Genomic DNA, 12,801 nt, shown 5'->3' on the forward strand with positions numbered 1-12,801 from the left:
TCCTGTGCTAAAAAGTAAGAGGGTCTGATTCCTGAAAACTTCTGCTAATGAAATTATACCGCTTTAAAGGGTAAGTTACAATTCAGTTTTTTTACAATTTATTAAGAAAAGACTAGGTAAATGTATTTACAAAAACTGCTGGAAATGGCAACACTCAACTTCATTATAAGCTTCCGTTTTGTCTTTCGATTTGACCCACAAGACGCGATTCCATAATTCTAAATTTTTAATTGGACTCGTATAAACCAACTGTATAGAACATATCGAGGAGAGGGTTTAAATCTGGGACCATGGAGGACAAGGTTCTGCTCCTCCTTTATCTAGACTAGAGCACTGTTGTGCATAAATTAAACATTAACAAAAAAACAGACTTCAAGAAAATCTACAATAAATCAAAAAGTCAACCTGTCCAGCAAAAACAGTGGCCAATCAGAAAATTTTCATAAGTCCATATGTAATTGTTATGAAAATAGTTCATTTTGGCATGCCAAGGGAAGTTAATCCCATCTGTAAATAGTATTTGTGTAAAAAATTGAAGATGCATTCATTTGCATTTATCGACACAGAGCCACTGTACATGAAAAATCACTGGGTAAAAGGGTTTATATTACATGCGGAATACGATAGGGGTACAAAAGACATCTTTTAAAACCAAACTATTGATTGGATAATGTTTAATGTGTGAACAATCTTCCTAATGCTTGTTGTAGGATTTTCTTCGATTTCGTTAAGCACCTCGTCGTGAACAAACACAAAAATGTTAACTTGGTCATTCCTTAGTTGTCATTTTATCTCATCTTGAAGTTTATTGGCATGTTCCGTCATGTCATTTTGTTGTAAAGGTGAGAATTCTAGCATCTTTGTGGAAGCTAGTTCACTTGATTTTGTTTATTAAAATTCGTGGACTTAGTTCTTTCATTCAAGTGTGCGTCAGCATCCAAACAATTAAATACACAAATCGGAAGTAGTCGTCCACCACACCACATAATATAGAATTATTGCTGAAAACCTTTTCTATTGAAAATGTTAAGATTTTCTAGACTACAGACAGTCCTCGAGTTACATTGTTTTGAGTTGAATCGAACTATATTTTAACACCAGTCCCCAATCTAACGTCAATAACTTCAAAATACGTCGTGGGCTATTTCACTTGTACGGTTATCGGTGTTATAAGTCTTTGGACATTTACAGAATGCCACAAATATTTTTAAGGAACATGATCCAAATTTGGGAGAAGATTTAATATTAATAACAAAATTATTACTTCGTCAGTGTTTTCGAAAAATTTATGAAAACAAACTCAAATTGATACGTTTCTTAAACCAATGGTTGTTTTTATTATGGTTCTTTCTATTTTTTCAATTGTGCAATAAGTACGTACCAAATAGATGGTTTATTTTATAAATAAAGCATGGTTTTTTAATATTAATATATATTTTTTTACATTGTATGTTTTGCTGGAACCTAACTGCTTCACTGTACATAGAAATGGATGAAAATAAATGTATCGAAATACGTTGTTTTGAAGGAGGACTGCCTGTATATGTATTCATTATGGCCGTCATTTATACAATCTTGAGTAAAAGTACCTTTGTTCGACCAAAGCATCTCTCCCATGAAATTTTCATTTCATTGCATATTATGCCCTTGAAATAGCCATTGACAGAATATGTCGGTGCAATCTCCTAGTTGCAAATTTCCAAAACAAATGGACAAGCATCTCGTCAATTTTGACGTCATGATGTCACTTCACTCATAATTTACTTTTTTTTTATCATTTATTTCATGGCTTGCTATCGTTTATTAACGTTAAACATTGGTAACACGCAGAATTTTTGAAGTTTAATAACTCGGAAACAAAGCCCTACCAGCAAACATTTTATTTTACATTTTTTAACCAGAATATTACCCTCCTACACGCTCCTTAACTTTTCCCCTCCGAGTTATGAAAAACCATGTAATTTTATTTATAATGAAATAAAAATACTTTTATAATTAGGTGGTAATAATACTTTTTTGAAAATGAAGGGTTCACTCTGTTAACTTCAGGAATGGTTGGTTATAATTTTTTGCTTAGTTCCACTGTCAGCCCCGCTTTGTCTTTTGCACGAGATCCTTACCAAATCTGGTACAGTATGTAAATTTCAAAGAAATTACCACAAGAGATATCGTTTTTAATCGTTTCTTCAATATCAACTAATATGAACTGTAAAAAATAATCTTTTCTTGACCTAAATTCACTTTTAATACTGGTAACATTTTTGAGGAAGTCTACTACTACTTGTTAACTTTTCCTGAAAAGGTCTTTTTTTTAAAGGTAAACACAAATAATTCATGAAAATGATTAATAATAATTTATTTTGATGTTTGTTACCGATTTAAATATCGTTTATGAACTTACAGTAATCATAACAAAAAATATTTTTAAAATATATTTACACTCATTTTTCGCTACTTCACTAGTCCTAACTTTTTTGCCTCAACTTCATATATTAATAACCTCCACATTTTAACTACAAAAACTTCTGCCTCTTCATCTAATACCTAAAAAAAAACAAAACAAATATATAACAGGATATTTCACATAAATTAAATGGATAAATCATAAGAATTTGTATGTCTAATAGAGATGTCTTAACGGAGAAATAAAAAATTCAGTATATGTTATTAATGATTAGAATCCAAAATGCATGTGCAAACAAATGTGACCATAATCTGACGGAAGCATAGAACAAACCTTATGCATGTACCTCATAATTGGAGGAAAATATTATTAACGATGCCTTTCTTGTTTGTATATGCACTACACATTCTAACCGCTAGCACCGCATATGGACACATCATCGAACAAATATAATACAACACTCAAAGTCTTAAATGAATATCTAAAGAAACATATAATTAAAAGCAACTAGTGGTTAAGATCGGGGAGCCTACCCTAACCACCCAAATATGCAATTTCGATATTACTGATTATCAGTGAAGATTCGACATAGAGTTAGACACTCATTTTAAAGATTCCATTTTGTCTAAATATGACTCACTAAGCTGGTTCCGAAGCACCACGTACAATTCTGAAGTGTAAAACGAATAACCTCTTAATTTACGTTTGACAAACTCCAAAATAATTTTCGTATATTCTAAAAAAATCATTATTTGTAATCTATTCTTAAAGTTTGGTTAATAAAAATTAAACCACTTTGTACATATGATGACTAGTGATTATTTTTATATTTTTACTTTATAGATTCGATTGTGTCAAGTGGTATCAATTTCAGTGGCGGGCTCGCCAGGTAATGTAAGTGACGCACCGCTTCACCTAAAATTTCCGTTTGGTTGTGCAAAACAAAATTGTTTTTAATTTTATATAAATTTTTTAATTTAGGTATAATTCTATATTGAAACTGTATTGTGTTTGTTTAATAAGCAGAAATAAACAGAATAGTTGCGCGGTGAACGCCTTCTAAATAAACATTGCCTTTGTTGAGCACAAACATCAACCTTGTACGATACAACCTATAAGCATGTGACGCGGATCGAAATCAGTCTGTATTCCGCTTCTCTTCGAAGCATCGTTTACGGCGGTTGTCATGGCAACGTGGCGGCCAACACGGGAGTAAACTAAGGCGTGGGGGAACGAGTGACGCGGAAATTGAAGCGGCATCGCCATCGCCCATCGCCTGCCTTTACTTTAAAAAGTTTATACGATACGTCGCCCAGTGCATGATTATAACGGTTCTTAGTTAATATTTGTTTTGTATAATAATTGCAGAAATGTTTCCTATGTATGACCAGTATGTATTTTATTGGAAACGCCATTTTCCAGATGGAGGACAAAAAGGATTTTTTAAATTGCGAGAGACCTGTGCCTTATTCTCTTGATATGGGAAAAAGGGGATGTCAAAAGACAATCTGTATGTTCAGAAGTTTTGGAAGCAATGGTATTCGGAGTATAAGTGGTTGTGTGGAAGTGTTTATTTAAAAAAACTTTTCTGTATGCTGTGTTTAATTGTGGGTGTAAAGTCGGGTGTGTGGAATAAGGAGGGATTTTAACAATTTTTGGAAACGTTACGCGAGGCTGTCGTAACCACAAAGCTTCTTTGAAACGTACATGTACGGTGTGCGTTAATGTTCGCAGAAGTCGAACTAATATTTCTATTTTTTATAAAATCTAAATGAAAATCCTTCTCACGAACGTCAGTTTTTCAGTAATTTTGCAAATGCAACTAAAAAATTCAGATTCATTTAACCTTGAAAATTTTTAAATTTTCGCCTGCGGCATATTTTTTTTCTTTTTAGTCAATCAATGAATATGCTTCACCTATTCTCAATGTCATGAGCCGCCAGTGACGGCCCGCCACTGATAAATTTTAGATGTTATATAAGTTTGTGAATTATAAATCTGAGACAAGTCAAAAATATCTTGGTTAGTTTAGATTTTCCGAATGTAAAATTTTCTATGTATTTTGACTGTTAGTTTGTAGTTTAGCATTAGATCAAATATAATATATCAAAAATTTTTTTTATATAAATTGTTCTACATCCTTCAAATGAAAAACATTATTTTTTCCTTTTACTAACATTTCAGATCACAAATTTGTCAACACCAAAAAAAAAAATTTCACTAGCAAAGCTCCTTGTTCTAGGGGAAAAAGAATTATAATACTGGGGTGTAAAAAAAACTTTTATGGCGGCTGTACACTCTCTGCGAGACACTCCGAGACATGCCGAGTGCGAGAGTACTCGGCATGTCTCGAGGGTAGCTCGCGCCTCACCTCGGTATGTCTCCGAGTGTCTCACCCGCTCTCGCTCCCGTGTCGGTTTTTCGTGCCTGAGTCAAAGGGTCTCGGCACGTCTCGCGAGGGAGCCGAGAGCATTGCTGTACACTCTCACGCGCTTCAGTGTCCAGGTAGCAACCGTGCGGAGTACACGTGTCACTACGACGTTACAGTAACGAATTAAATATGTGGAACAATAAGTGAATTAAATTTTTTAGAAATATATCAAACAGAACCTGCACTATGGGATCCAAATCATAAATTTCATAGACAAAAAGAAAGTTGCATGATGCTTGGGTTAGGATATCGTGCGGAACAGACTGAATTCCCTGTGGATGAACTGAGGAAAAATAAGGACTCTTTAATGGCAACGTACAGAGGACACCTACGAAAAATTCAAAATTCTTTGAAATCTAATCTAATGTGTCCATCCGCTCGGCGTTCGCAACCGCAACTGAACAGACGAAAGTGAACATGGTAGTGCTCGTGGATGAGCCTCTTGGGCGAGAGCGCTCGGCGAGAGTTGACGAGAGCACTCGCTCGAGAGTGTACAGCCGCCATTATACCTAATGCATTGTCTGTCAAAAATATTAATCAATGCGCTGCTATTTTGAGGACTTGACAGCTGAATTGTTTCAGAAATGGGCAGAGCACCATTTGTTACCAAATATCGGTAATCGAAATAGACAATATCTCATATCACTCGCTTCTACAGTCAAAACTTCCAAATACCACCACAAAAAAGAAAACGCAAAACTATCGAGATGGTATGTGCTGTTATTAAAAACAAACTAAAGAAAATATAATCAATTGTCAGAATTAAGTGGGTCTATGTTAAATAATATAAGGAGTAAATTTTATGTCACATGACCGATCAGTCCATCAGTTTTTGTTTGTATCCAGACTTCACCAGGAACCCAGTGAAAAATTATTATTATTTTTTTTTCAAGATCTATTGTACATTCAAATTACATCATTTATTCCAGATAAAACATCCACATTTAATCCTTTTTTTTTAAATTAAGTATTTATATGCAATTTTGTGTAAAAGATTTAGATTTCAGACTATTTACTTCACTATTACTGCAAACATGAAATTGGTACGTACCATTTGAACATCCTCAAGGATAACTTGTGGTTGAGAACCGGCTAAAACTTTAGAGCATATAAAATCAACTAATGTAGGTTCAGGTTCTCCTATATATTCTATAATCTTTTTATTAATCCAAGGACGTATCTTTTTCTCCATTAATCCGTTATCAATAGCGCCCCAGTCCAATTGATAAGCGAATAAAGCGTTTTTCTCTGTGGGAATTTTTTCTATTAAAGACTTTATGTGTTTTCTCTTTTCTTCCTGTGATTTAGATTCGTCCACTTTCTTCTCAATCGTATCTTTATCTTTTTTGCTTTTCTTTTCTTCACTGTAATCTACAACATAAAATAAGAGAATGTTTTGTAAGCCCAGTAAAATCTATTTAAATTATGAAGACCTATAGCAAAATTCTACACTATCCAACCGCTCTGGTTTTTTTGCATATGCGACTGTGAAATACAGCACATGTAATGTTAACAGTTTTTAAATATATCTATGTATGTACAGGGTGATTCAGTATATTTCGACTCCCCGTTATAAAAAAATGTGAAATACGAAAATTGCACGATTATTTATGAACTTCTCGAAAATGATAGTCCAAACAAAAAGGTCGCGGATGTTAACTTTGTTAATTTAAATGGAAGACTATTTGGATAAAACGTTCCCTGTCGAGTATAGTCATATAGGGTTTGTCGAGTCCATCTCTAACAATAAGCAAGATACTATAAAAAAAACGAAAAGAAGGTTTTTTATTAAGAAAATAAGATATATTGTAATTGTTAGACCTCTTTCAGGGATTTCTGCCTTTTTTCCAATTATGACAGAATGGTTATAGTGAAATCAGACAATGATATTGCCAACTGTTTCAATGAGTATTTCATATCGAGTGTAAGAGATATATGTAATAAACAATATAAATGGTCATGAAGAATGGTCCGCCATTCATCGTCCAGAAATAAGAACCAACCTCTAAAAGTTTAGTGATATAAGCCTTAATGAACTTAGAAATACAATATCTAAATTGAAAAATAAAGATTCTGTACATGATGTTATGAATGGTAAAATTTTAAAAAATATCATTGATACGTGTGGTCAAATGATCCAATGGACTTCAGAGCAGTCAACACATTATTCGAAATTGAAAAGGTTATTGAGAGAGCAGCATATAAACAAATTGTTGAACATATGAATAATAACAATGTTCTACTAGGAAACCAGTCGGGTTTTCGTAGTAAACACTCTTGTGAAACAGCCTTACAACTTACGGTTACTAGTTGGAAGCAGATGGTCGATAAAGGAAAGTATATTGTGGCAGTGTTCATTGATCTGAAACGGGCATTTGAAACAATTGACAGAGGTATTCTTTTGCAGAAATTAAAATTGTGTGGTATTAAATCCATGGCTTTGTAATGGTTGGAAAGCTACCTAAGTGATAGAAAACAGATTGTGAAAATAAATAAATAAGTCTCTACCGCAAGGCAGATAAATCTAGGTGTACCACAAGGTAGCGTCATCGGACCATTACTATTCATACTCTACATGAATGACATAAATTGTTCTGTCAATGCGGACTTTGTGAATCTTTACGCAGATGATACTAGTGATGATTGTTTGGAGACAGCTGTTCAAAAAATGAATGATGAATTAATCAAGCTTGAAAACTACTTGATGAGGAATAAGTTGAAACTCAATGTACAAAAGATCAGCTATGATCCTTTCTAAACATAATAGGATAAAAAATGTGGATAAAGATAATATAACATTAAGTATGGAGAATAAAAATATAGAAATTGTGAAACAATTTAAGTACCTGGGAGTGGTATTGGATGAAAATTTAACTTTCAAGGAACAATTTTTAACAATATGAAAAAAGATTTCTAAAAAGTTGTTTTTCTTATCAAGAATAGTGTCTCAGATATCAATGAAAACAAGATTGATAGTCTATAATAGTGTCATTCAGTCACATTTTGAATATTACAACAATAGTAAAACTTCTCTTCAAAAACTTCAAAATCGTGGTATGAGATTAATTTTAAAATGTAATAGATATACTCCTATAACTCCACATGCAGATGCTACGGTGGCAATCAGTAACCAAAAGGTCGACTTTCTCTACAATGATCTTCACCTTCAAGATAATCAGGATTGATGCCAAGTTATTTCAGTCAGTTCATCAGGTTTAATCATGAAATTCATGAGTACGTTAGAAGTGCAAATAACTTTCATATAGACAGATTCAATACCAGAAAAGGTATGAACTCATTATTCATGCGAGGCCTAATTGGATATAACTCTTTACCTAATGAAGTTAAAGTCTGTGATAAGCTTATAACATTTAAAAGAAAACTTTTAAAATACTTGTGAACTTTGTCGTATTTGATGATAAATGTATGTCTGAATGAACTTATTGTGATATAGTCCAAGCATTCTGTCACGGATTAATGTTAAATTTGCAGAAATTATTACCTGGATAAAAAAAATATGACCGTATGGAAAATTAAATTTTAAATTGAGTTTCTTGTTCTTTAAACTCGATCCAATATGGCGAACATGGTTAAAAAAAATCGCAAATTTGAAAAAAACGGTTTTTCTAAAATAACTAAAAAAATATAGCACGGATTGAAAAATTTTAAATGAGAAAGTTGTTGGTTTTAAAAAGATCTATCGACTGATTTTTTGAAAGTATACATTGCTTTGTTACTTTTCGAGATATATCGAAAAAACCGTTAAAAATCTTCTCTTTTCTCTTCTTCTATAACTCGTTTACATTTACGTGCCCATATTTGCTATTTACTGCAAGCATAGCCCGCGGCAAGCCAAAAAAGTACATTTTTGAAAAATTTAAAAATATTAATTATTTTTCGAGATATATCGATTTTTTGAAAAAAAGGCGCTCTCGAAAATTGGCTAGATCTTCTCAGCGGATAGCCCTACAGTAACGATTTTCGGTTTATTTTCTTCGTAAAGAGTTATATTATCATGCTGTTAAAAAATGTTGACGATTTTATTAATTTTAAGGATCAAAAAATGACTTTGAATAAGTTGCACTTTTTTGGGTATGTTTTTTTCAAATTACTATTTCAATTTTTATTTTATGAAAATGACTTTTAAAGAAAGAAAACTAAACATTTACGGGTCTATTTTGCTTCTAAGGCGAAAATGCTATAATATTCGTGTTTAGCTACCCCAGATTAAGTACAAAAAAATAATAAAAATTGAAATAGTTATTTGAAAAAAACATACCCAAAAAAAGTGCAACATTTTCAGTCATTTTTTGATCCTTAAAATTAATAAAATCGTCAACATTTTTTAACAGCATGATAATATAACTCTTTACGAAGAAAATAAACCGAAAATCGTTACTGTAGGGCTATCCGCTGAGAAGATCTAGCCAATTTTCGAGAGCGCCTTTTTTTCAAAAAATCGATATATCTCGAAAAATAATTAATATTTTTAAATTTTTCAAAAATGTACTTTTTTGGCTTGCCGCGGGCTATGCTTGCAGTAAATAGCAAATATGGGCACGTAAATGTAAACGAGTTATAGAAGAAGAGAAAAGAGAAGATTTTTAACGGTTTTTTCGATATATCTCGAAAAGTAACAAAGCAATCGATACTTTCAAAAAATCAGTCGATAGATCTTTTTAAAACCTACAACTTTCTCATTTAAAATTTTTCAATCCGTGCTATATTTTTTTAGTTATTTTAGAAAAACCGTTTTTTTCAACTTTGCGATTTTTTTTAACCATGTTCGCCATATTTGATCGAGTTTAAAGAACAAGAAACTCAATTTAAAATTTAATTTTCTATACGGTCATATTTTTTTTGTCCAGGTAATAATTTCTGTAAGCATTTCTCTATAATGCTTGGACTAATATGACTATTGTTTGTTGTATTTTTATCAATTAGGAATATTAGGATTTCCTATTTAAATAAACTACTACTACTCTCACAGCCTAATTAGTGAGATTTAGTTAAAAATACCCATACGCATTTTGGACTGTATCAATGTCCGATATGTCAAAATATATTACAACTAAATCTGTAAATCCTTACGTAATTGGAAAAAGGCAGAAATGCCTGAAAGAGGTCTAACAAAACCTTCTGTTCGTTATTTAATACTATCTCGCTTATTGTTAGACAGACCCTATATTTAAATTAACAAAGTTAACATCCACGGCCATTTTGTTTGGAATTCATTTGTTTTTCTACTATCATTTTCGAAAACTTCATAAAAAATCGTACAACTTTTGTATTTCACATTTTTCTATAACTCCAAAAACAAAAAAGTTAAAGGGGCGGTCAAAATATAGTGAATCGCCCTGTACACTTATACGGGGGTGCCTTTTATATTTCAAGAATGGACGATTCTGGTGCTGCCATCTGCAAACCGACGTCCCTATCGTAAAGTTCAACTTTTTGTCGATATACTGAGAACATTTGAATGTATAGGCGCTACTTGTGTTGTTTACAGTGATGTGAAAAATTTATCTTGGTCCAAAAATGGAATTAAGTTGTAAACATTTCCATGCAAGTATTTTTTACAATTTTCAACGATTATCTCAACAACAGTGCATTGTTTGGTGATGTAACACTATCAAAAACAACTGTATATCGGAGGTATACGGAATTCAATCGTGGCTGTGGTTCGCTCACTGCCAAATTTCGTGAAGGTTATCCAAAATCGGGTGATGTGATATTGCAAGATCGTCATGTGACATCGTGAGATTGAGGCATCCTTGAGCATTAGTAGGACCAGCATACATTCAATATTGCATGAACATTTAGCTGCTAAAAAAAGGAGACTTTTTGAAAACTGAAAAAGTCAAATTGATCCACCGTACAGCCCTGATTTGGCACCCAAAGATTTTTTTATTCCCGCACATCAAAAATAAATTACAATGTCAACGTTTTCGACATCTGAAGAAGCGGTTGATGTATTCAAAATGCATGTTTTGGAGGTGCCTCAATCGGAATGGAAAAAGTGCTTCAAAAATGGGTTCAAGCACATGCAGAAGTATATTTATCTTCATGGAGAATATTTTAAAAAACACGAAAGCCATATACAGTCTGTTTAATAAGAGCGTACGACAAAACTCACAAAATCATTTGGGATGACTTAAAAAAAATACAGACATACTATATGATATATCATATGGTCTATAGACCATGATGCTTTATTATTAATATATCCAATCGCTTCTATTACTAATAATTGCCTGGTATCTCCAAGGTACACTTTCTATTAATTGGATAGCATCCATGTCAATCGAATCTGTCGATATAACTGCTTAACGGTCTAGATCCTGTTCCCTCGGAAATTCAATTTCTTGAGCGCTCACACATTTTCTATTGGATTTGCATCTGGCAACTGTGACGGCCAATCCAGTACGTTAACATCATTTTCTTGCTTCCACCCAGTACGAAGACGACTCCAATGTTTTAGGTTATTGTCTTCTCCCAGTAGCCAATTTTCATTTTTCCGCATAAACCACCTTTCGGCAGATGGTAATAAAGCCCTCTGATATATTTTGACCATTTTGGCAGCGTTCAAATTTTCTGTGAAGATGTGTAAATTGCCAAATCCCTGCTTTAAGAGACAGCCCCAGATGTGCACTTTTACCGGGTGTTTAACGGTCCGCTGCATGAGTCTATTGGCGTCATCCAAAAATATTACGTTGTCACGGTCCAAATTTTCTGAGTCTTTTTTCAACGTTTTTTTCAGACAGTAGAGGTTTCTTCACTGTGCTTCGAAATTTCACTTCATGAGCCAGTAAACGCCTTCTTATAGTGTCACACGATACATTTAGACCCTTTTTACGCAAAATCGCTTGCCCCCTACGCAATGATAGACAAGGATTCTGCTCAAATGCCCATAAAATCACTCTGTCCTCCTTTTGCGTACAGAACTACGATCCGGTAGGACATCGACGTTTTTTACGTCGGAATAACGTTTCACCCACTTATTCACAAATGTCTTCTACATTTTTGGTCCTTTCGGATGTAAACACAGAAACACGGCTTCGTAACGTGATGCGTACGCAGCAGACACGGTGAAATACGTTATTCTGCGACCAAGGTCAAACGACAACTGAGGCATTCCGTACAAAGCATCTGAGGGGAAGGGTATCACTACCTGCTCAGGCTTAAATTTCCCCTCTAACAGTTTCGAGGACAAAGTTTTGCCATACACGCTCTTATCAAACAGACTGCACAATGATCAATTTCTTTTTTTGTACTCAATTCCCAAAATATAAAAGGCAACCCTTGTATGCTGCCAAGACCTAATACATTTTAATTTTCATGACGCCTCTGTGATTTATACGGACAATATGGAATTTTATGGTAGATTTAACGAAAAAATGTTTAGAGCCCACATTAAATGACTTATTTTTTTATCTCTAGTGTTATCTATGGTAATATATCTTTTCCTTGAAAACAGTATTTTAATATTTCTATACAGACACACTAGATATAAATTAACCTACCTAGTGGCACCAATTTTCTTCTCTTGACTTGAGTATTGTTATCATCTTCGTCAGGATTAAATACTTCCCTGAGATCTACTTTCTTTCGTTTAGAGTCACGGGTAGGAGACTGTAAAGTAATAGGTTTGGATAAAGTAATCTTCATTCCGATACTGGTAGGACCAGTAGAGGGAACAGACTGGTCATCGTGATTTGACGTAAACGAATGCCTCGAGTCTTCTTCAGGCGCCTGTACTTGGGTCCACTAAACATTTTAAATTCAATTAAAAAAAAAATTAAAAAATAAATGATTATACCTGAGCTGAATCCGAATTGTCGACAGAATTATTTTCTGGTTCGGGAGGTGCTGGGCTGTAGTGATTATCATCCATGTCACTATCACTGTCTATAGGTTCTGCTTCGACAGCGGCTAGCTCTTGGGCAGCTTGCTGCACGATATACCT

General features: G+C 33.5%; 1 protein-coding gene across 1 annotated transcript in view; it reads right to left on the minus strand.

The window, feature by feature from the left end:
- Window positions 1–2,339: 2,339 nt before the first annotated feature.
- Window positions 2,340–12,801, minus strand: part of LOC108915304 (RNA-binding protein 25) — a 31,993-nt gene continuing 21,531 nt past the window's right edge. The window contains exons 11-14 of the mRNA XM_018721294.1: window positions 12,655–12,799; window positions 12,359–12,602; window positions 5,887–6,206; window positions 2,340–2,544 (exon numbers count right to left, since the gene is read on the minus strand). Of these exons, the coding sequence (XP_018576810.1) occupies window positions 2,452–2,544; window positions 5,887–6,206; window positions 12,359–12,602; window positions 12,655–12,799 (802 nt within the window). The 3' untranslated portion in view covers window positions 2,340–2,451. The remainder of the gene's footprint in view (window positions 2,545–5,886; window positions 6,207–12,358; window positions 12,603–12,654; window positions 12,800–12,801) is intronic.

This window comes from Anoplophora glabripennis, unplaced genomic scaffold (assembly GCF_000390285.2).
Source record: "Anoplophora glabripennis isolate ALB-LARVAE unplaced genomic scaffold, Agla_2.0 scaffold1086, whole genome shotgun sequence".
Classification (NCBI taxonomy): Eukaryota; Metazoa; Arthropoda; class Insecta; order Coleoptera; family Cerambycidae; genus Anoplophora; species Anoplophora glabripennis.